The following is a 21,820-nucleotide window of genomic DNA, read 5'->3' on the forward strand; positions in this document are numbered from 1 at the left end:
AAGAGACAGTCAATGTTCAACGATTAATGTGACGATCAGTGTTTGAAACGTTCAAGAGGTTGGTAAAAGTACGTATTCGATCCCGAGATTAAATAAAAATATGGGATTGTTTGATGGAAAGTTAAAATAAAATAATAAAATAAGTTAGAATAAAAATTGCTTTCCTATAAAACACGAAAAAATATCACTTCGTGCAAGTGTTGCGTAACTTTACTTTCTTGTGTATTATTATAATGTTAGAAATTCAAATGGATTCTTTAATGATTATCTAATTTGCTTCGTATATATGTTACTTTTATATAAATTTAATGTAACTCGCTGTTCTAGTTCCATAATTTCAAAAATATCTTTTCAAAGCAATAGATTTCTGAATTTAATAACAGCTACCCCTTCAATGAGTATTAGCATTACGCTTGAATAATCGTGCATCTGCAAGAGATGTAAAAGCCAAGTAGAAGTGTGTTTAAAAATGAAAGTGAAAGTTAAATGAGAAAGTGGTATAGTTGTTGCTTTACAGCGAAGAAGTTTTTCGACGATAAAGCTATAAAAAGAAATCAGCCGAGGATAGATATCCGACTGAAAGTTAAAACTAAAATTATCTATATAAAATATAAATTACATCGATTACAGTAAAATGATTAATTATTGGTACGATATTTTATCCATTTATTCAGCATTTTATTCTATTTTCTTTAATATCCCTTCCTAATTGTTTTATTTTTCTTACAAACAAGCATCGTATTAATTTTTAACAAACGATACTAATATGTAATTCCAGTAGTTAATTTTAAAGAAAATAAAGGAAACGTGGCATGAATTGTCAATAATATTAGTTGAAATTATTTGTCACTCGTAAGCATTCGTATTAATATGATCGAGAAGTTCGTAGCTTGTTCGATATGAATTTTAATGCAACGATGAAAACACGCCTTTTATGATGAGACAGCAAAGAAGAATCGCTTCTCACGGCACTCGATAGAAAGAAAGGATCGTGCCTGATCTATGGTCACGCCCTTCTTTGTGGTATTCACTTCGATATTGCTGGCAATAACGAACTACCGTGATTTATCATGATTTATCGCTAACTTTTTCATCCGGAAAGCCACAAAACCTGATTTAAAGAACGACTCTTGTTACTCGATCGGCTATTCGATTTTACACGAATTGCTTACCATTTATATTGCTAAGAACTTTATACAAGTACATATTTGTTCCCGTATCTAAATACAGGAAATCTTATAAATTGACGTATCTTTCACTTCAATACGAAAAATGCTTCATTGTTAATTTCTTATTTTATAAATATTTTAATATTATAATAACGGGATTTTATAGAATGGCAAAGTGAAAGGAAGTTGTAGGAATAATAGAGAGGATGGAGGATTTTATTACGTTGAATGTTCAATTTTTCCTCATCTTCGATTATTTGTTAGAAATACTCCAATAATTAGAGTTAATCGAATACTCTCACTGAAAATTGATCTAATATTATGTTATACTTTAAAAATCATTAAAGAATCGAACATTTAACGATTGTATTCAAGCTATTGCGTACGTAAAATTATATCGAAATTATCGTTATTCGTTCTTAATGGCAGAAGAAAGATAATTATAAGGTTCAGCGAAGAAAGCTTTTGCCAGACCGTATTTAATCTCCGTGCTCTTAATCCGTCCCATGCTCTTTTAATGTCCATGAAAATAATAGTTGAAGGAGTATGTTAATGAGTAAATTAGTCATAAAAAGTCAGGAACCTAGAAAGCGTGGAATTATTTACGATCGAGACAGGACGTACACTCTTGCGCACTTTTATTGGCAAAGAGGAAAAGGAGAAGCAGGCAGAGATCAGAAACAGCCATGCAAATTCCAGTTTCTTATCTCGTGTGCATTGTATATAACCTCAATGGATTTTAATTTTGCCATATCACGTCTATGACTGTTAATGAGTTATTGCAACAGGAGATACGAATCGCCATCAGGATTTTTTCATCGTCAGTGTCGAACGACACTCTTTGAATCTCGTTATTTCCTCTGGAGCATTACAGCTTTCTATAATCATCCTTAATCGACGCTTAATTGCTATTAAAATGGGGACAAGAACAGTGTTTGAGTCACCTCACACCTATTTAGAAGAATCTGTGCTAATGTGTTTCGAGAGGAAAATAAAAATAAACAATGACAAATAAAGTAAAGATTCAAAATGCCATCAACTTCGAGACTGTAATCTTCTGCAGAAAATTTCATATCGTATTGTATCATCGTATTATTACACTGCGGATAATTATGCATTTCTGGGAAATTATGGGAAATTTGTATATGTATATATTCGTAGTAGGCAAAAATGTACAAATATACAAAGTGAAATACTCGTTACGACACTTATGATGCGAAACAAATCTGCATTAAGATGTGCCATTTTCCTTTACTTGCCTAATTGCGATATAAATCTGCATACTCTATTTATAATTTATGATAAATTACTATTTAAAGGAACGCGAACGCGCTTCCCATATATATACAATCCTTTTAATAATCCTTGGAAGATTGAAAGATCCAATAATGGCGTACTTATAAACTCGTTAGATCTTCTATAGGTCGGAAATTCAAACGTCATAAGGAAATTAATTAATCCCAGCAACGTTTCTCGTACTTCAACGTGCAAACGATTTCCCACGCATTACGTTTCAATGGGCAGTAATTTAATGTACATTAGTTAAAAAAGTGCTCGATCTAATTTGTTTTTCATGCAATTAATCGGCAGACAAGTAGGAGCAACGCGAGAATCGATGGAGCGGGACGGGATTCGATTATTCAGCATCGCGCGTTTCGATTGTCCGTCGGAGATTTCAATGCCTGGTACCGATTAATCCTCAGGACGAGTCTGCCAGCTCACGTTCGAACTGCGCGTTTCTCCCGCTCGTAAATCGTCTTCTCTCGAGAAACCTTTTGTATGCAAAGGATAGACGACGCGGAGGATTCATCAGTAGGAAGAAAAGGACAATCAATTCTGGCATCGAGTGGTGTAGAGAAGCAAAGAAGAAAAGAGTTGGAACGCGGAGAACGAAACGCGCTGAAACGGTGTTGACCGGTGCTAGGAGCTGCGTTCAAGGAGAACCGCAACAGCGAATTACGTAATTCGGGTTACGTTCCTTGATGTACGAGTGATTTTAACGCGAAACAGGAAATCACCTTTTTGCTTCTTTCCACTCACAAATCTTGCCACTCTTCCGTTTCGATGGTTTATGACAGGCCATTCTATTCGTTTCGTTTAAATTCGTTTAATAAAAAGAGATTGAATTCCCTTCTGATTCTAAATTGCAATTTTTCTTTTGCACAGGACTTTGCTATTTTTGGTTTCGAGGTTTCTAGAAGATTATTTAACTTGTAATTAAAATGTTGATGTCTTCTTGCAATTTATTTAATCAGGCGAACGTAAATCAAGTTCTGATTTTAAATTGCTAATTTTTTGCCTACACGATTTTAGTATTTTTTCTTACTCGTGAAAATTTGCGGCAGATTATTTATGTTGAGATTAAAATACGAATTAGTTGACGTTCATTTAATAAGAAGAATTTCAATCAGGTTTTAATCTTAATTCGTAAATTACTTTTTAGACAAAATCGTACGACTTTCAGCTTCGAAGGTGTACCCATTAATATCATTCAATTTGTAAATAATGTCGTTGTTATCGCACTTAATAGAAATATTTGTCAATTGTTATTTATCGTTATTCATTTAATACTACAGTCATACGTTTTGTATCTAATTCATTGGTGATATTTTCTATCATGAAAGCCTCCATAACGTTGTATTGTTAGTTACAGAAATCATTTTACTTTATCAATAAAATATTAGGTATTAAAATACTCTGATATTCCAAGGAGGACTGACGTACATAAAATGTCATTAGTACTTCGTTTTTAATTTCAATCTAATTAATAACTTGTAATTTGTCAAGGTTAAACAACGCGAAGGAGGTGATTGTTATTAACGTGTGATAAAAAGTACATGTGTTACGGTATTAAAACGAGGACGTTCTCGGACCAATCGGAGCGTGTAAAGATTCTTTACGTTCTTGTGGGACAAGGACGACGATCGTCCACTTGAAATAAGGCTTTGCAGAAAATTTCCATCTAAGATTTGTAACGACTGGTCGAACGTGGCTTTTGTTTGCTCGTATACGTTCAGAAGAATTTACAAAAAAAAAAAAGAAAATACGTGTGAGGGTGCTCTCAGTCACGGAAACCTAAAAGTAATCAAGGATGATGAATTGATTCTCAGTAAACAAGAATCTGTGGGAATAATAATTTCGAGCTTTCAATGACATTGAAATATAAAAAGAAGATTTATTCGGCAAAAATTAAAGATACTAAAGATAATAAAGAAAGATAAAGATTGTTTGTGAAATAAAAGATTAACGAGCTTCGGTATCGTTTGATAAATTATTGGCCATTAAGTAACATATTTTGATGAATGGTAATCTTTTTGTTGAGAAATATGTTTTATATTTTGTTACACTGTTGAATAATATGCGCATTCAAAGCAACGCGCTATCGTTTCTGCAATATATTTATGCTTCGATGGTTATTCGAGAAATTTTAAATATAATCTTGGCATATTTCTTTTTAAAATATAATTAACATAACTTAAATCAATATAATCCCTCTATTTGACACAGAAATTAATATCTTCGAGTCTTCTTGTATCTTAGAAACTTTGAAATATTTCTAATATCGGTTTTTATATTTTGCAATATATGCATCAACGAATCTCTGACGAAAACTGGGTTAATTTTGTCTTACTTTAAATAAATTTATATTTCGAAACATTGCAGGCGACATAAAAACCCACATGTAACGAAGAAACCCTTTTTCAATCCAGTTATATTTCCTTTAATTTATCACACAGTGGCCGATTTTCACTTTACGATTAGTTGCATTAGAATCATACACAACAACAGAAATACGTTGTTAGATCGGCATTTCAGTCACGTAAACTGATCTTACTTTCTATCAACTGCCTTAAACGAACCGGAAACCACGCTATATCCACGTTATTTGAGTATCCAACAGTGCACAGGGACGTTTGTAAAATGTCGAGAAAATCATAAGAAAAGAAAAGAATTTCTTTTCTCTTCGCATCACATTGCCCGAGATGTAATTCGAGAGAGAGATAGATAGATAGATAGAGAGAGAGAGAGAGAGAGAGAGAGAGAAAGGGTGAGAGACAATTCACACTTACTAATTAATCAATCACGCGTTGAAAGTTAAATACCTCAGGATGAGCATTAGCGCCTATTCTCTTTTCCTGCTAACAAGTGAAAGTTCGCGTTGGAGGAGGCCACGCACTCGACTCTCTGCTCAACAATCGATGTTAATTTTGGTATTATGGTTCCTTGGTAACCTAACTCATACATATACATACGTTCATATAAATAGAACCTGAGACGGTAATATTTTCGTGAAATTTGACATCGGCAATTTAATAATTAATTTTTATAATTTACGATATTCATCGATACAATATCACAAGTGGAAAATAGATATCGTTAAAATAGTAATTTGAAGGATATCTGCTTAGAATCATTTGAAATTCCAAACTTCAGATCTTTTACCCTCTGTGTAAAAGAAACAAGCTTTTTCGCTTTAGAACTTTGAATTTAAGGCAAAAGTATGTAAGTATATGTTTATATGTATTAAAATGTTTAGAATAACAGAGAATGTCTATAGCATCATAGTTAGTATAGTAAAACAATTATTAAAGTACTTGGAATACTTAGAGTACAATATTATATTTAACACGGTACTTATAATAAAATACTTACAGTCTCTAATTGTAAAGAAATAACACCTTTTCATTTTGAATTTCTATTTTTACATTTTAATTCAATGATATATACATATTTCTCTTATATATCATATTTTATTACCAATCAGAATATAGTGTACTGTATGAGCCAATGCGGTATCTTGAAGAACCGCCACTCTTAAATCTCGTGATGATGATACCTCCTATGACGAGTCTTCTTCAGCCTTCCTTCGAGTCTGCTGGCCAATTAACTGAATAGCACAACAGAGAATATTTTCGCTTCCCTAATGAAAACCTCACGTCTATCAAGTATCATGAATCAGCAATAGCCTGCAGGGCATGGAACTATTAAAGCTGTTTTATAATATAATCCTTAATAATGTACAGTTATTATAGACTTGGAGATATAAATCCTTTAGAATCATTTATATTATTCGTATTCCTCTTGAAGGAATCTTCAAGGAAGTCATTTTGTAGTTTTAATCGCCTTGGCATTAGTCACCGTTTCGCGATTTACGACGAAGAATCGAAGTTTCCAGAACGAAGAAGTACTCGTACAGGTCATATTTGTTGCTGTGTTTTCTTAATTTCCAAAGTTTAATAACAAATGAAATTTATACGTCGCCTTATTTACGAATATGTTTCATCGTTTCTTTTTCATTGGTTCGTGTTCGGGAATGTCGCTGGCAAGAGAGTTTTAAGTAATTCGAACGCAACATTGTGCTTTTTTTTTCGCTGCGTTCGAGGGGAATGCATTACGAAACGTTCCGGTATATGCGAGTCGTTCGATTGGAACTAATTTTTGCGTAACGGAGGAAAGAAAATTATTCAGTGTTTACGTAGTCTTTTGCCGGAGAAAATCGCCGAAGAGATTCCACTACTTTCTACTATTTCCTTGACTTTATTCGTTTTCTTTCTTTTTTCACTTTTTGTTCCTGCGACCTGCTATCGCTCTATTTTTCTTTTTTTATTCTCAGCAGTGCAGAAAATTCAATTCCAACGTAGTTTGATGCGCGCATGAAATTTCTTTTTTGTTAGTTCCAGCTTGATGCAAATATTTCGTCATTTTACATTTCCTTGTTTAGTCAAAACCAGTCGGACAAACAAGGAATTAATTAAAAATAGTTAATGTAAATTCAAAGTTGAAGCACAACTATAAGCTTATCTTCTGGTCTGTAACAATGTAATTTTATCAAGTTACACATTTTTCTTGAATAAATTCTGTCTCCAGAAAATTGTATAATACTAACTATTAGACTGAGAATATTTATGCACGTTCGTATTTCTTTCGAGCATAATCAGAGAAATGGAATACAAATAAAGATTTGTATCATCCTTTAGATACTACGACTATTTCATTCAAATACTATACAAGGTGTCTCGTTTTAACCAACTCACGTAAATATCTCTGAAACTGTACGTTATTCGAAAGATCGTTTCAAATAAAACCTACTTTGTTTCGAGAGATACATCTTGTGATGTTCACAAATCTTATCGAGATTTCAAGTTGACTTTTGTCTTTTCTTAAATTGAAATCTATTTCTACGTATATTCTTTATACTCCGTTGGATGCGTTTTGTAATTCTCTACAAAAAGTATTAACGTATCTGGTTCGAAAAGTGATTAATTTAAAAGATATTTTAACTTTAATCTTGTGGAACCTATCGCATGAAAAACAAGGGAAGATAACGCAGTATTTTTATGTTTATGTATTCCTTGACTTTTATACGCTCAATTTGACGAAATTAGTATTATTATCTTAATACCCGCCTGTAGGGAATTAAAATCTGCATTGAACGGTGTATAAAAAAATGTACAGTTCTATTTAAAGAAACAGAGGTCACCTTGAGATCTCTAAAGCGCCTTCATCTAGATAAATGACCGACGGTCGTCGTAAGGCCACGTTGAAACGGAACAAGTTCTACTTGTATCGCGTTTTCGATACATGCGTAGTTTACAGGATATTTGCGTGGATTAATTAAAATGAGACAGCCTATATATTTATCCTATGTTACGTTATGTATGCTTTGCACATATCAATTCTTTTTAAATGTATAGACATTCGTAATCGAAACATACTAATCACACATAAAAATAGTAATGTGTGTATTCTAAAACGATTAACAGCAGATGTATAGCATCGACACGCAATATTTTTCTTATAAGCTCCCCCTAGTAGCTATCGTAATTGCTTGTTCACAATCATTTCATATAATTATCTTTCTATTATTTTCATAACTGTTTTCTTAATTAGCCTTTTTCCGAATTTCTTTTGTAAATATCAACCTGTCGTACGTTACTTATGCCTAGCAAGATAGATCGCCGAGTATTTCACAGAGAACAATTCGGTTTAAAGTACATCGATATGAAAGCATCCTGAGAGGATGCTGTGGCGTATTTTTGCGACTCTCGATGGAAAGGTACGTAGCACAACGGAAAGTGGGTTGCCCGTTGCACGCACCGGCAGCAAGGTGAACGTTCTCTAAAAAGATTTTCTCTCTGCAAACTAACTGTATTGTTACCTGTCCGTGTCTGAGGCGTTGTGTTCACACGCTGCATCACCTTGATGATAGAAACTGTTCCTTATCAATTATCAAGAATAATTTTCACTCGTCCAACATTATGCTCTATCTGTCTACGCATATACACACGTATGCTCGCGTTGCTGTGTGTTGTACAGCGACGATGATGTTAGCATAGATTAGAAAATTCCCTCGCTCTCACGGGAATCTTCTAAATTTCACTTTTCCTCGACGTAGCTAGATTTTAAATCACTCGGCTCGCCGTTTATTATAAGCAGAATATAGGATAATATTTATAGCGTAAGATAAAGTATAATTCAGAAATATTTGCAAAGAACATTTTCGAATATTAATCAATATTTATTGATCGTTCATCTGCTAAATTTTTTGAAGAAGAAAGTATGAAAAGGAATGAAAAATATAAATATTCTTTCGATTTTAATGTTTCTTTACGATTATATATGTACATTAATTATTTGTTTTTTACGTAAGATACGAATATATTGTAGCACCTTTGCTACGAGAGAAACAGGATGATGTAAGGTTCTGTGAAAAAGTTTCTATATATCATTTGAGAAATTTGAATCAAACTCTCGTAACTGCTGCATTATTATTTTAAATCTTCCCCCCCACTATTAGAACATATGATAATTTTAAACAACATTTAAAAATTATTAAGAAATACTACGTATTTAATCGTTCCACTTGTGCAATAAATTTAATTACAGTCGAATGAAACGATTCCTTCTTTTTAACACACCGATCATCTGAAGTTAATTACATACATGGAACAGGCAGATCAAAATACAATATATTTAATTCGTATTCAAAAGTTTAAACCTATATATATATATTTCGAAATAACTATTTGCCCATTTAAAAAATAAACATTTAAATTTCATTTAAAATATTTTAATTTATTCGATAAATCACTTATATCCACAGAAACTGCTACCTCAAATCAAAGAGTACATACATCCCTAACATAAGACCATCATTAGCTTCGCGTTCTCGATACCAAAGGTAATTATCAATCATTAAATTTCACTCTTCCAACTTAAAGTGCAACAAATCGTGATTCCGGGAAAAGTAATTTATCCTACCATATTTGGTAGTTAACAACAGTCAACATACTCCTGCGCTACACCGTATGATTCTCTATACTCTATCGGGATAACTATTATTCATACTGGAAGATTTCCGTGATTAAAAAGCCGTTGTTATCGTATTAGCATGAAAAATACCTTGTTTTGCACATGACCGCGCTAAAAGTGTTAAAATAAAAAAGCAGCTGATTCGACTTGTTAGCGATACTATGCGGTTGATGCAAAAGTGTGCCGTCGATTTCCATCTCCCAAGCGATGAAGGCACGCGAGTGCAAATCTACATCATTGAGAACGCGTAGTATCCTATAATGTAAGACTGACAGTGTGCAGGTCGCTTAACTACGATGATTACCCGCCATAATAGCTCGCTAATTGATAGGCAGCTCGCAAAAGGGGCTTGCAGGATTTCTAAAGAAAGCCTTTAGGATCGCGTGGTCGCGAGCTTCTCTCTCTTTCGCGCACTCTGTTAGTCGCGATACCGATTTCTTTGTCCTACTCCTTTCTACTCTTCTTCTTTTGTATATTGCTTGCGACGCCAAGTCCATCGATTTCCTTTTCCTCGTGAAATCCTTCCAACAGTTCCAAGTCGGCCCACTTCTTCGACCGACTCGAAAGTAAAATTTAAATATGTTGCACGAAACGTGTTGACGAAGCGTTTGTGAAACAGCGTGCAATGCAAAGCGGTTAAGGAACTCGGATTTTCTTTTTTATTTCAGAGAATATTTAAGGTATTAAACATTTTTATTTTCTTCCCGGTGAATTCTTTCGGACTTTATGAAAAAGTCAAATAGAAAATATAATTTAGAACGAGTATCCGACTGGGTAGGTTAATTTAATTTAAACAGAAACCGGAGCATGCAGCGACTTCGAATAAAGTAAGATTATTTATTAACGGAACTATTATATCTGGGAAGAAAATATTTTAGACGAATTTGTATTTTATAGCTACGGAGAAACTAAAATTCATTAACTAAATTATGTCGAATCTAAGCGAAAGAACTGTGATTTTTGGATATTAATATACATGATATGTAATAATAAAATTAAAATTCGACGATTGAATATCGTTTTACGTTCGTATACGCAAGAATCGTGTTGCGGAATTAGAAATCAGTGTCGTATTATTGATTGACGTTGCAAAACCGATGGTTATCGCATAACCATCACGTACAATATATTGTCCGTTCTTAGGCAGTGATTTTATACGAAACAGGAACTTCACGGTTGATTTCTATAAGTATTCTACTGTTGTTTTCTAACATGAGTCACGAATACCATTTGATAAAATAAGAAGAAAAATTTTATGAGCGAGTAAACGACGATGCTAAAACACTCCAACCACCTGTGTGCTCGAAGGGTTAAGAAATTTCACTTATTTCTTCTCGTTCTAGCTTGACGATTATACAGGTTGTCGCTCGTGCACCGCAAAATCGTTTCTACATCCTGAGCAATTTCCCAAGTGGAAAGTGGTCGGTCTGTTACGGTACCGTCTGCATCTACTCGCAATCGCAATCAATTTCATTCTTTCAATTTACAAAACGTAACAGTTTGTAAATTTCGGTTTCTACTGGAAATTCTAATTTTATTGAAATTGTTAATTAATTAGCAATTGAAACATCATGGAACAGTGTTCGCTTTAAGGTAAACATCGTGATACATAGTTTCATAGCGATGTTGGAATCAATGTTTTCTTTTTTATTATGATACAATCGAAATTACGGATCGCTCTTTCCTCTTTCTTGCATTTAATTCGAATTTTATTCTCTGCGAAGATAACGCTTTTAATAATTTTGTTCCTACTGTTGAAATTAATTATCAATTAAAAGCGTTGTGCTATGCATTTTAAAACAGACCTCGTTATTGTTTCATATCAATGTTGGAATCAGTGTTTCCTTTGTACGATGCAACGATGGTGTTTTAGTTTGGAATGAATGTAACGTTAATAATCCTTGAATAAATAGTGTTACGCGCTATATACATATTCTATGAATGTGCAATAAATAGAGCGTATATTGTTGCAGCTGCGTTCAGCTGTTTTAGGATTCCTTAGGCAAAAAATAAACGATATTTACATATTGTGTAATTATTATTTCTCACGTCCCTCTGAAATGATAACGTGTGAAAAATACAATATTTTCTACATAATTAAAATATTATTCTTCGTTGCAAATAGGAGAATACTTTTCGCTTTACATTGAAACAAAATGAAAAGACAGGAAATAAAAAACGTATCAAATTTTTAATAAAATATATTTTTTTTATAATTGAAATATTACGCTAAGTTATTCATTTATTCGGAGAAACATATTAAACTTTAATCGAATGGTGGAAATTATCAGTAAAAAAAGGAAATATATTTTTTATCTATATGATATTTTATCCATATACATTACATAATTAACGCGGTCATTAAAAAATGAACAGATATAATATAATCGCGTTTTTATAAAATTCAAATTATTTTTGGCTCGACTATATCTATATATGCATGTACCTAATAAAAACCAGCTATCGCTTCTACATATAGCTCCAATACTAAACGAGTAATACTAAACGCGAGATATCGACCTGAATGCAACAAAGTATCAATTCAGTTTCTCATACTTGGTATTCGCAGGCAAAAACATCGTATTTCGTTTTGGAATGGTAGAACTTTCTCGTATACTTGAATGTATGATCAAACGTAGCGATACGTATAGCTGTGGACTGTGAATGGGTAGTGGGAAGATCGAAGTTTATTTCTGCGAGTCTAGAATTGCGAAAACCAGAAGCTGGTCGGTAGCTGAGCCATTCCGGCTACCTTTCATTACGTTCACCGATATTCTAGAAAGTTGTCACTTGGACGAGTAAAGCGAGAGGGCCCCGCTTTTGCCAACCAACAAACAGAAACTGTGGAACCGTCCAAGCTCGTCAGAACCTGATGCAACTTAACGTTTCTTGCACGATAATGGTTTCCTGCTGGCCGATCACAAATTAGGCTCTCGAAAGTACTCAGCAGCAACTTCCTTCCTATCACCGTTAACCAAATACGTATTTCACGTCGTTTCCTGGTCTATAACTCAACGATAATCTAATTTTCTAGCGGTCATCGCTTGAACACTGACTTGATTACGACTAACTTAACACGAAACGATTTTTGAGTATTTTAGGTTTGATTTCAGTAACTTAACCGTTTCTATTCTCTTCTTTTGCATCTTTTCATTCGGGAATTTGCCAGTCATTATGTTATAAAAAGTATGTGGAGATAGTTTAACTATGTCACGTGTTTTGAACCATTTTCAACCCAATCGTGCTCTTCATCTTGTCAGAAAGTTTCTCGTACCATGGTTTCGAAGAAAGTACGAGAGAATCATTGTTCTTATATCGATGGTGATTGTTCGTTTCAATTTTATGTTTCTCAACTCTGCTACATAGTCCGAGATATCTTCAACTCAATCGGAATTTTCTTTCGTTGAAGAAGTTTCTTAACTTTAAAATAAACACGCAAGAATCGTCATTATATAATATAGGTGATTTCTTGTTGTTGTTGAAATAGGTGATTTTTATGCTAAAATTTTCCATAAGTCTGCTACATTCTATAAGATATATTCGATCGCATCACCGTTAAAAATCCTCGAAAATTTCAAACATTTCCCCGAAACGTTCGAAACGTTGAAATGATTATATTGTATCTATATTTATATCGTATTATATTTATTGAAACGAAATCAGAACTGGATCGTAAAGATCCGAAGATCGTAACAGGACGAATCGTTGCTGCAATACGTCGCATTGTTAACGGGATACTTTATTAGAGTCCACGAAACCTCGGTCAGTTTCATTTGCAGCCAACGCTAATTAGAGCGTGTCGCGATAGTTTATTGCTTCTATACGACCATCGTTATTACTATCAGCGATTAAATATAATTAAAATCCGGACAATAATCACATAGACAGCAGGTGAAATAATTGGGTCGTGTCGTTTCGTGTAAGCTTCTCTTCCTGATAAGAGAAATTGAAAGAGTATCTGCGAGTTGGAGACCGCGAAACGAAGACAAATCGTTCCTGAAGGCTTCGAAAGTTGAATAAATATCGCCATAGTAATCATTCGTTGATGCAACACGTTTTCTTCCTGGTCGCGACATCGGGTCGCGAGTGAAAGTGAACTCTCTTCGTGTTATCGCGGTACAACCTCGATCAGAACGATGGAAATCAAACGAGGATGAGACGCTCGATTAGCTGGCACGATCCTTCAACGCAAACAATTTTTCTAAGCGGAAGAAACACTTTGCGCTCGACACGATGACCCTTACGGTTCTTTTTATCTTATCTAAGCTGACCAGACTGGTACTCGGTACGTCATTTGAAACGGGATTCTGATGTTTCGCGAAGAGCACGATATTCGTGACTCGATCGGGTTATTTTCATAGAGAACGTTAATACTCTGTGAACCAGATCTACGTTGTTCTCAGACTGGAAGACTTTAACGATGGTTTCAATTTTAGTACGCGATTTGTCACGAGGAGAAACGAGGAAGTGCACGCTATACGGCTCTCGAAAGTATTATTTGTACACTTATCAAAACATTTTTGTAAATTTTATTAATGAAGCAGTGAGATATTACTGTGACGATTATATTGGAAAACTTTGAAACCATTTTAAAGATATATATAGGTATAAAAGTCACAAGACGTTTGGTGTAAACATATACATAATACAAAATTACGATGTAACATGAATAATCTTTAAGATATAAAACATTACAGATGATTCCATTGAATATTAAGATTCATTAACGGAATATTAAAATTTTTAAATACTTCTGTAATCTTTGCGAAATATGTATATACTTGCACTATTTTTATACTTTACCAGTATTGTTAATAAAATTTCAAATTGTTATATCCTTTATTTTTACATGGGATTAACCATCGGTTCTACGTTATGTCTTCGTATTAATATTTATTATTAACGATTTTATAGACTTTTGGAAAAATTATGGAACGAGAGATGTTAAGGAATATTTTCTCGTTGTGCAGGATACCAGTGACATGAAGGAGGTTCAGCAGTCTCTCGCTGAGCAAACACCATCGAAGAAGGAGGTAGAGCCAGACACCAAGGACGTCAAAGTCCACAAGGAGGATGAGAATAATTCAAAGTCAGACAACGAAAGCGGTGACCATGACGACGATGACGATGACTATGATGATGACGAGTTTCCTCCCGTGCACATCAAGCTGCCTCTTCAATTCGATTTTGACGAAATTGCGGGCGTAAGTTCACTAATTTTACTACAATGTCTAAAAATTGAAAAATTGAAAGATTATCGAAAGCATAAATGGATCGATGCACGAAATTAATAATTTTCTATATTTGTCTCTTTGTTTTGTTCTTTAGACTTTGATCCAGGAGGCACGCAGCAGAGTTTCTTGCGTGGTTGAGAGACGAAGAGCTGATCAAGTGATGGACGGTGCTAACAACAATAATGTCGATAACAGTACTGATTCTCGCTACCAAAGACTGAGTGGAGAACGTGTCGCCATTTTGTGCGAATCTGGCAATCCTCATCAAGAGTATGTATGATTTAAAGTGTTATGCCTCCTCCATGAAAGAAGTTTTAGTGTAATTTATTAGATTAAATTATAGATAGAACATTATCAAATTTATCAACTGTATGGAAATTAAATAGAAATACAAAGTAATTTCATTTTATTTGGTGACGCTACTGGTGAAGCTTCTTAGTTTACAGAAAAAACAAGGAAGATCAATTAAAATTAAAAATAAAAGACTTTTAATGCAGTCTTGATATAAAAATACTAACAATTTTTAAAGATTTAAAATAATTGAAAATTTGAAATTTAATTGAATTTTTACACACGAATGTTATATTTAATTTTCAAAATGTGCTTAATTTTCAGGCAACAAGATCAAGAGATGCTTACGCCAATCATCATCCCATTGGGAACCGTCCAAGTACCACTTCAATCTCAGGAACCGAATCCAGGTTATCATCAGTATCAAGTACACACTCAATATCAAGTTCCTGACATGCAGCAGTTACCACTTAGCGATCCACGCGGACTTAATCACATCCCACCTGGTATTGTTCCCCCTGAATTGCGAAATATCCCTCAGGTAACCATGGAAATGAGGCCTCCACGTATGGGACCACAGACGCCCATGATGGGACCGCAAAATCCTGCAATGGGACCACAAGTTAGTATATCTTATATTAATATGCAATAACAGAAAAATTAATACTGCCCCCTTTTTATTAAAATAGTTTTCGTCTTAAAATTAAATAGAAATCGAGAATAGATCCATTTTCCAAATTAAAGATTTTGTCATATTATTATTTAGAACTAAGTTTGCAATATTTACCTAAAATTCAACGTTTGTTAAACTAAATCAGATAATTGTTTTTATTCTAAATAATTACATACTATATCCTCTCATAATTAATCAAACGACGTATCTCTTACACTTTGTTTCATTTTCGCTATAGAAAGGTAAATAAGGCTTCTTTACCACCGTTAACGCATGTATCAATCTTTATTGGTGTAATGAATACTATTGAATACACCACTATTATACTCGTGCTATTCTGAATATATAAAAAAGTCATTTACCACTATGATAATTAAAATTTAATAACTTCATTCAGGTTGAAGTGCGCCGAATTCCCATCGAATTGCGTCATTTCTCGGCGAATCCTATGAGAGGTATGCGACCACCAATGCCCCAAGAACCGCAACAAGTACCCGTGATGTATCAACAAGTTGAGCAAACGGGAACGTATGGTCAAGAACAGGGACCAGCCATGATGCCTCCGCCAGCACCACAGCCAGAAGCTCAGGTTCACGAACAAAGGATTATTCCTCACGTATTGATCCCGCAGACCGAACAACATCCATCTCAGATGCCACCGCAAGTGCAACCTCAAGTACAACCCCAGATGCAACCTCAGCCTCAAGCTCAGCCTCAACCACAACCACAACCGCAGCCTCAGATTACTGAAAGACAACGTTCACCTTTCCAAGGAATTCCATTCGAAATTCGAAGGATCATTCAACAAGTACCTCTAGAGATTAAGAATATCATTCAACATATCACTGGTGAAGCAAGACCTATACCCGTACAAATACCTGAAGGTGCTCGCCGCGAGGTAATTCATTTATTTGAGATATTTATATTACATTAACTGAAAATATAATTGGCATTAAAAATGAATTGATCTTGGAAATGAAAATTAATAGAAAAATATGATTTTTTAACGATCAATCTTGATTCATTTTAATTTCAATAAATAATTTTAATGTTCATAATTTTAATTAAACATACACATATTACATATGTAATAATAATAATTTAACATCTGTATAATTGTACAATTCTGTACAAATCTGTATAATTGCGAGATTGTCCTATTATTTCTACTATTATTAGATGATAATATCGAATGTAATTTTTTATTTATTGAAATAATTTTATTTACATTTTTCAGAACGTTCAAGAATTCAAACCGTTCCCGGAAGGAGCTCAGCCCATTCCTCTGGGACTTCCACTTCCGTTAGAGGTTCGAAATCTATTGGAGCATGGAAATATCGAGGGTCGCCAGCGACCGGATGGTTCCAACGAGCAACAGGAAGCTAAACCTTTCCCTGGACCGGAAGATGATAGCGAGGAAGAAAGGAACTTCCCTGTACCAGCGGAAATTCGTAACATAATTCATCAGGTAAAAAACAAACTAATCAATTTCAGACATAATTTCAAATTTTAATTTTATTTTAATTTTAAATATCAATTTTAACGTTTCAAAGAAAAATTTTATTTGAAATTATATTAAAACTTATCATGTGAGGACAATTATTCTGTATAAATATTCTTTTACATATAATCATTTGATTAATCTTACAGTAATTTTATTAATGTTACACAAATATCGTACATTTTTGTAGAGTGTCATATTTCGGATTTCAACCAACTCGTACATTATAAAAAATCATCGTCTTTGTTTACTTGTTTATAATAACAAATGTTATGCAAGAATAAATGAGAACCGCTGGATCAGCAATTTTCCACTAATTTCATATCTGGTAGCGTGGCCGAGCGGTCTAAGGCGCTGGTTTAAGGCACCAGTCTCTTCGGAGGCGTGGGTTCGAATCCCACCGCTGCCATATTTTTGCTACCATAGTTATTTTTACTTCATCTCTTTTTTCCAAGTATTACGATTATTTAAATTTTCCATTTTATCGTATACAATTAGTACATCAATAATATGTTAATTTTTAGGTTGTAGAAGGTAATGCATTCCCAGTTTCAAGATTTACTCTGCCATTGAGACCTGTAGAATCCTTGGAAATACCTGTTGAGGCTCGTGCTGAAGTTTCTGATAATCAAAGCTCCGAACAAGAATCAGAGCAAAGACAGCAGGAACAACAACAAACGACTCACATGATGATGCAACAACAACAGCAACAGCAACAGCAAGTGCAACAGCAACAACAAGAACAAGAAGAGGAAAGCCGCCCACACTGTGAGTAGATAACTTAATTTTTACAGATTTTTTATTCTTAACTTCTGCTACATTTAAGAGTATTCGTAATTCATGGACTTTTATTTAATCTCCATTAGTATTTATCAAAAAACTTAATCCCGTTTTTATATTATATGTAGATGCCATAAAAATTTAAATATAGAAACTATAAAATTTTCTAATATTTTCACTGTTCTAATTTGTTCACAGACGTGCAGCCACGTTCGGTGCGTTCAATCCCAGAGGCATTCACACACCGCCGTGAGAAGCGTGTACGTCGTTGCGCTTGTGATTGCGCCTGTTAATTTCAGTTGCAGCGAATCGGATCGAATGTCCCATCTTACCCGGTCAAAGAGAGTGTCCCAAAAAAGAAGAAAAGCATCTCGGAACATGTTTGACGAGTTCTCGTAAACCGAAAGAACATTTTTAAGGCGATCCCTAACACACGAACGTTACCCTCCTCGGATTTCACATTTTTGTAGATCTTACGAAAGTAAAAGTGGACCTGGTACATTACTTTTGTAGAAGACAATATATGGGACGAATGTCGCAGAGATTAAAAACGCCGTTAAGTTTGTAGTATTATACCGCTATAAAACAGCAAAGTCACGAGCGTATTTTTATTTAGGCTGTTCATAGTACGATCGAAGAAAATAAAATGATAAAAAAGAAAGAGAAGTTCGTGGCTCAGAAGATACCGTAGAGAGTAGACATCTATATCAACAGAGGTACACCTACAGTTAAAGAGAGAGGAAGATCTATTGATTTGAAATGATATTCTTTTTTTAATTAACACGTTTTCAATGAAGAAAATCATTACAGTTTCTTCTTCTAGTGATATGACAATCGCGTATAGGGAGAGAATTGAAGATATGAGGAAATCTGTGATCGTTTCTTTTATTCGCGTCGAAAAGAGATAAGAAAACTACACAGAAACAAAACAGAAGAAGAAACTAATAATTTTTTTTTTAAATAATCGGAGATAAGTTTGTAACCTTTTACGGCGATCGCTGTATATTATGTAGATGTGGCTTAAGAGAAGCGTTATTCATTAACCAGCGTCGTAATCAACATTGACATTTTCGTTTGGTTACTTTTAATCGGTTGTGTGCTTAGAAGAAGCGAAAATAAAGTGTGAAGATCCTTCCGTAAAATCCAATTTCCGATTTCGGCGTGTATGTTATTACTTTTTTCTGTACTTACAGCGTCGTTTCTTCCAAAACATCATTACATCATTTTTGCATCTATCCCAAATTGTTTTTAAGGTATGGATATTTTATTAATCTGTATTTTCTGTATTACATACACACACATATATATTTCTTTTTTTCATGACAATTAATAAAGCGAAAAGATTATTGGTTTAGACTCGATACCCTGCGAACGTCTCATTTTATTATTTTTCTTTTTTCAAGGTAGCTTATTAATCATCAACAAGTACATGGTTTTAAGACATCTTAAAAGAAGTATACGCAAAAAAGAGATATTTTTGATAAGAAGCTTTTAACGTAGATTGGTAGGATGTAGCGTTTCATTGTAATATTGCGCCTGAATTAATAATATTAATAGATAGTTTAATACTTTTATATTGTATTAGATATAAACAATCAACTTTCACAAAGTACACGTTATTCCTTGTGCAGGATTTTTATATGATAGTTTATCCTAAAATTCTTTTAACAAAGATATTATGTAGAAGACGAAATCTTAAAGATACAATTCGACGAATTAAAAACTTGGACCATGCTTAAATTTACGTTCTTAATAAATCATTAAAGTAACAATATTATTATTATTATCATTTCTTTGAATATAATTGACTAGCTTTCCTAATTAACTAGATTTCTTACAATGAACCTACTTAATAAAATACGATTAAATATATTAACGTAAGTTTCGAAAAACAAATTTTTATTGAAGCGTCAATTTTATACCTACGTTACTGAATATGACATCATTCAATGGCGTAGGTTCGCAAAACCGAACTGAGCATGCGTATAACATGTCAGCTCGCGACGTACGAGCGGTTGTTTAGCGTGTGATCTTACACACAACACTGTTGCGTTATGGTTCGAGTTTGTTATGATAGTAACTAATTATTTTTGAATAAAAGTTTGTATATCGTTCCACGTATTTCGAAAAAAGGATTACGTCTGGCGTTATTGAAGGTGAGCACGTTCAGGAGTATACATTGTGTCGATAATCGTCATGACGTAGCACATTTTTAGATTTCACAATTCTATTTAGAAACAAACTGTGTGATAGATTAATGAGTTTTAACAATAACAGAACAAAGGGCGAAGAGTTCTGATATCGTCAATCTAATCGGAGTCATCCGCTCAAAATGATGAATTTTGAAGGAGAAAAAGGATCTACAAGATCCTCGTCATCACGAAATATTTGTTGCTGTCTCACAACAGCTAGATATAACAGTTCAAAGTAAATTTCCTAATTCGTGTTTAAATGATTCTTACATGATCATGATTTCTCACTCAACATTCAATGCCATGGTAGGACTTTTGTAGATGCACATTAACCATATTCACTTTTTAGTGTATATAGATATTACGTAGACGATCCAACCTGAGTGTACTATCAACTGATGTAGACAGATGATATGGACAAATTACAGAATCAGAATAGTCACCAACTGATCCACTGTAGATACAATAATAGTAATAATAATAATAATAGTAATAATAATAATAACAACAGGTTAACGGAATATTTTAATTTGGATAATCGCATAGATGATCCACTCCGTAAGCAAAGACAAAAAAGAAAATAAGTTGTATATACCTAGTAAATAATAAAAAACATATATTTATGTAAATTTATAGGTGAGCCGGAAGTAACAATGAATTTGAATGAGGGCTCAGCTCAATTATCATTTCATCCATGGGAAGAACCAGAAGAGGATATATTTGACTATGAAATTGATACTTTGTATCAAGATATGAATACAGAATCTGAGGTAAATTAATAAATATCATACAAATATTTTTTTCAATTAATTACGTGCTTTGAATTGCTTTCTTGCATATATATTTATATTATATGTATAATATGTTAGTGCTATATTAACTTCAACTACGTTCATTTATAGGAGCAAGTGGTACCATCCAGTCAACTAAGTAATAGTTATAAATATCCTGATGAACTTACCATTTCTGATGATGAGGTAGATGAAGGCATATTTGAAGATGAACCAGTATCTAATTTAGTATTGCCAGATGACAATAACAGATACAACTCACAACCTCCGTGAATATCTACTTGACTGTAGTTGACATGTTTGTAGAGTAGCACTTTGTGCTAATTTGCTACCAATATCTAATGTTATTCAGTTTTCCATCCATCAGCAAAAATCACAGAATGTGTAAAAAGTGTTGTGGTAGTAACATTAGAACATTGATTGCTGTTTTATATTAAAATAAAACATTCCAAGTGGCTTTTTAATTCGTAGACATTGTGATGTAAGTTTCTACTTTATTTACATATAATGATGATTTATGATTTACAACATTTGTTTCATATTGATATAAATTTTAGTTAACATTTTATTATACAAATGGAATTATATGATAGAGAGAAAGATATATAATACAATTCTTCAGTTAAGTAAAGTATTATTTAAGTGTACTTTGAGGACGATTATCGTCACTTGATTATCGTCATTGTTTAAAAGAAAAAGTTGATGAAAGATGGAATTACTTTTAGTATAGATTACATAAATAAATCCATTTTTATAAAGTGATGTGACATCACTAGACTCGTCAATATTCAGTAATAAAATATTTGGTTAAATTAATACCAATAACATTCTACTGTTGCACCATACAAATGTTTCTATTAATATTATATATGAGAT

General features: G+C 33.4%; 3 protein-coding genes and 1 non-coding gene across 6 annotated transcripts in view; all 4 read left to right on the top strand.

The window, feature by feature from the left end:
- Window positions 1-19,322, top strand: part of LOC126867001 (putative uncharacterized protein DDB_G0271606) — a 34,453-nt gene extending 15,131 nt beyond the window's left edge. Inside the window, exons 4-10 of the mRNA XM_050621070.1 lie at window positions 14,453-14,686; window positions 14,811-14,986; window positions 15,332-15,629; window positions 16,078-16,578; window positions 16,918-17,148; window positions 17,706-17,949; window positions 18,160-19,322. Coding sequence (XP_050477027.1) covers window positions 14,453-14,686; window positions 14,811-14,986; window positions 15,332-15,629; window positions 16,078-16,578; window positions 16,918-17,148; window positions 17,706-17,949; window positions 18,160-18,254 — 1,779 coding nt within the window. The 3' untranslated portion in view covers window positions 18,255-19,322. The remainder of the gene's footprint in view (window positions 1-14,452; window positions 14,687-14,810; window positions 14,987-15,331; window positions 15,630-16,077; window positions 16,579-16,917; window positions 17,149-17,705; window positions 17,950-18,159) is intronic.
- Trnal-aag (transfer RNA leucine (anticodon AAG)) lies at window positions 17,509-17,590 on the top strand. The gene has a single exon. It is a non-coding gene; the product is annotated as a tRNA-Leu (tRNA).
- Window positions 19,323-19,922: 600 nt separating the features above from the next.
- On the top strand, window positions 19,923-21,416 carry LOC126867054 (putative uncharacterized protein DDB_G0292438). 3 transcript variants are annotated; one of them, XM_050621190.1, is made up of 4 exons: window positions 19,923-20,388; window positions 20,503-20,711; window positions 20,790-20,923; window positions 21,056-21,416. In XM_050621190.1, exons 2-4 carry the CDS (start codon window positions 20,567-20,569, stop codon window positions 21,215-21,217), a joined length of 441 nt encoding a protein of 146 aa, XP_050477147.1. In that variant the 5' UTR covers window positions 19,923-20,388; window positions 20,503-20,566; the 3' UTR covers window positions 21,218-21,416. The 3 variants fall into 3 exon arrangements, with proteins under 3 accessions (XP_050477147.1, XP_050477157.1, XP_050477139.1); XM_050621200.1 differs by having other exon boundaries at window positions 19,923-20,117; XM_050621182.1 differs by having other exon boundaries at window positions 19,923-20,711.
- The window catches only part of LOC126867032 (heparan sulfate 2-O-sulfotransferase pipe), a 128,037-nt gene continuing 127,509 nt past the window's right edge, over window positions 21,293-21,820 (top strand). Inside the window, exon 1 of the mRNA XM_050621168.1 lies at window positions 21,293-21,425. The gene's annotated coding sequence lies outside the window, so the exon portion shown is untranslated. The remainder of the gene's footprint in view (window positions 21,426-21,820) is intronic.

Source organism: Bombus huntii, chromosome 1, assembly GCF_024542735.1.
Source record: "Bombus huntii isolate Logan2020A chromosome 1, iyBomHunt1.1, whole genome shotgun sequence".
Classification (NCBI taxonomy): Eukaryota; Metazoa; Arthropoda; class Insecta; order Hymenoptera; family Apidae; genus Bombus; species Bombus huntii.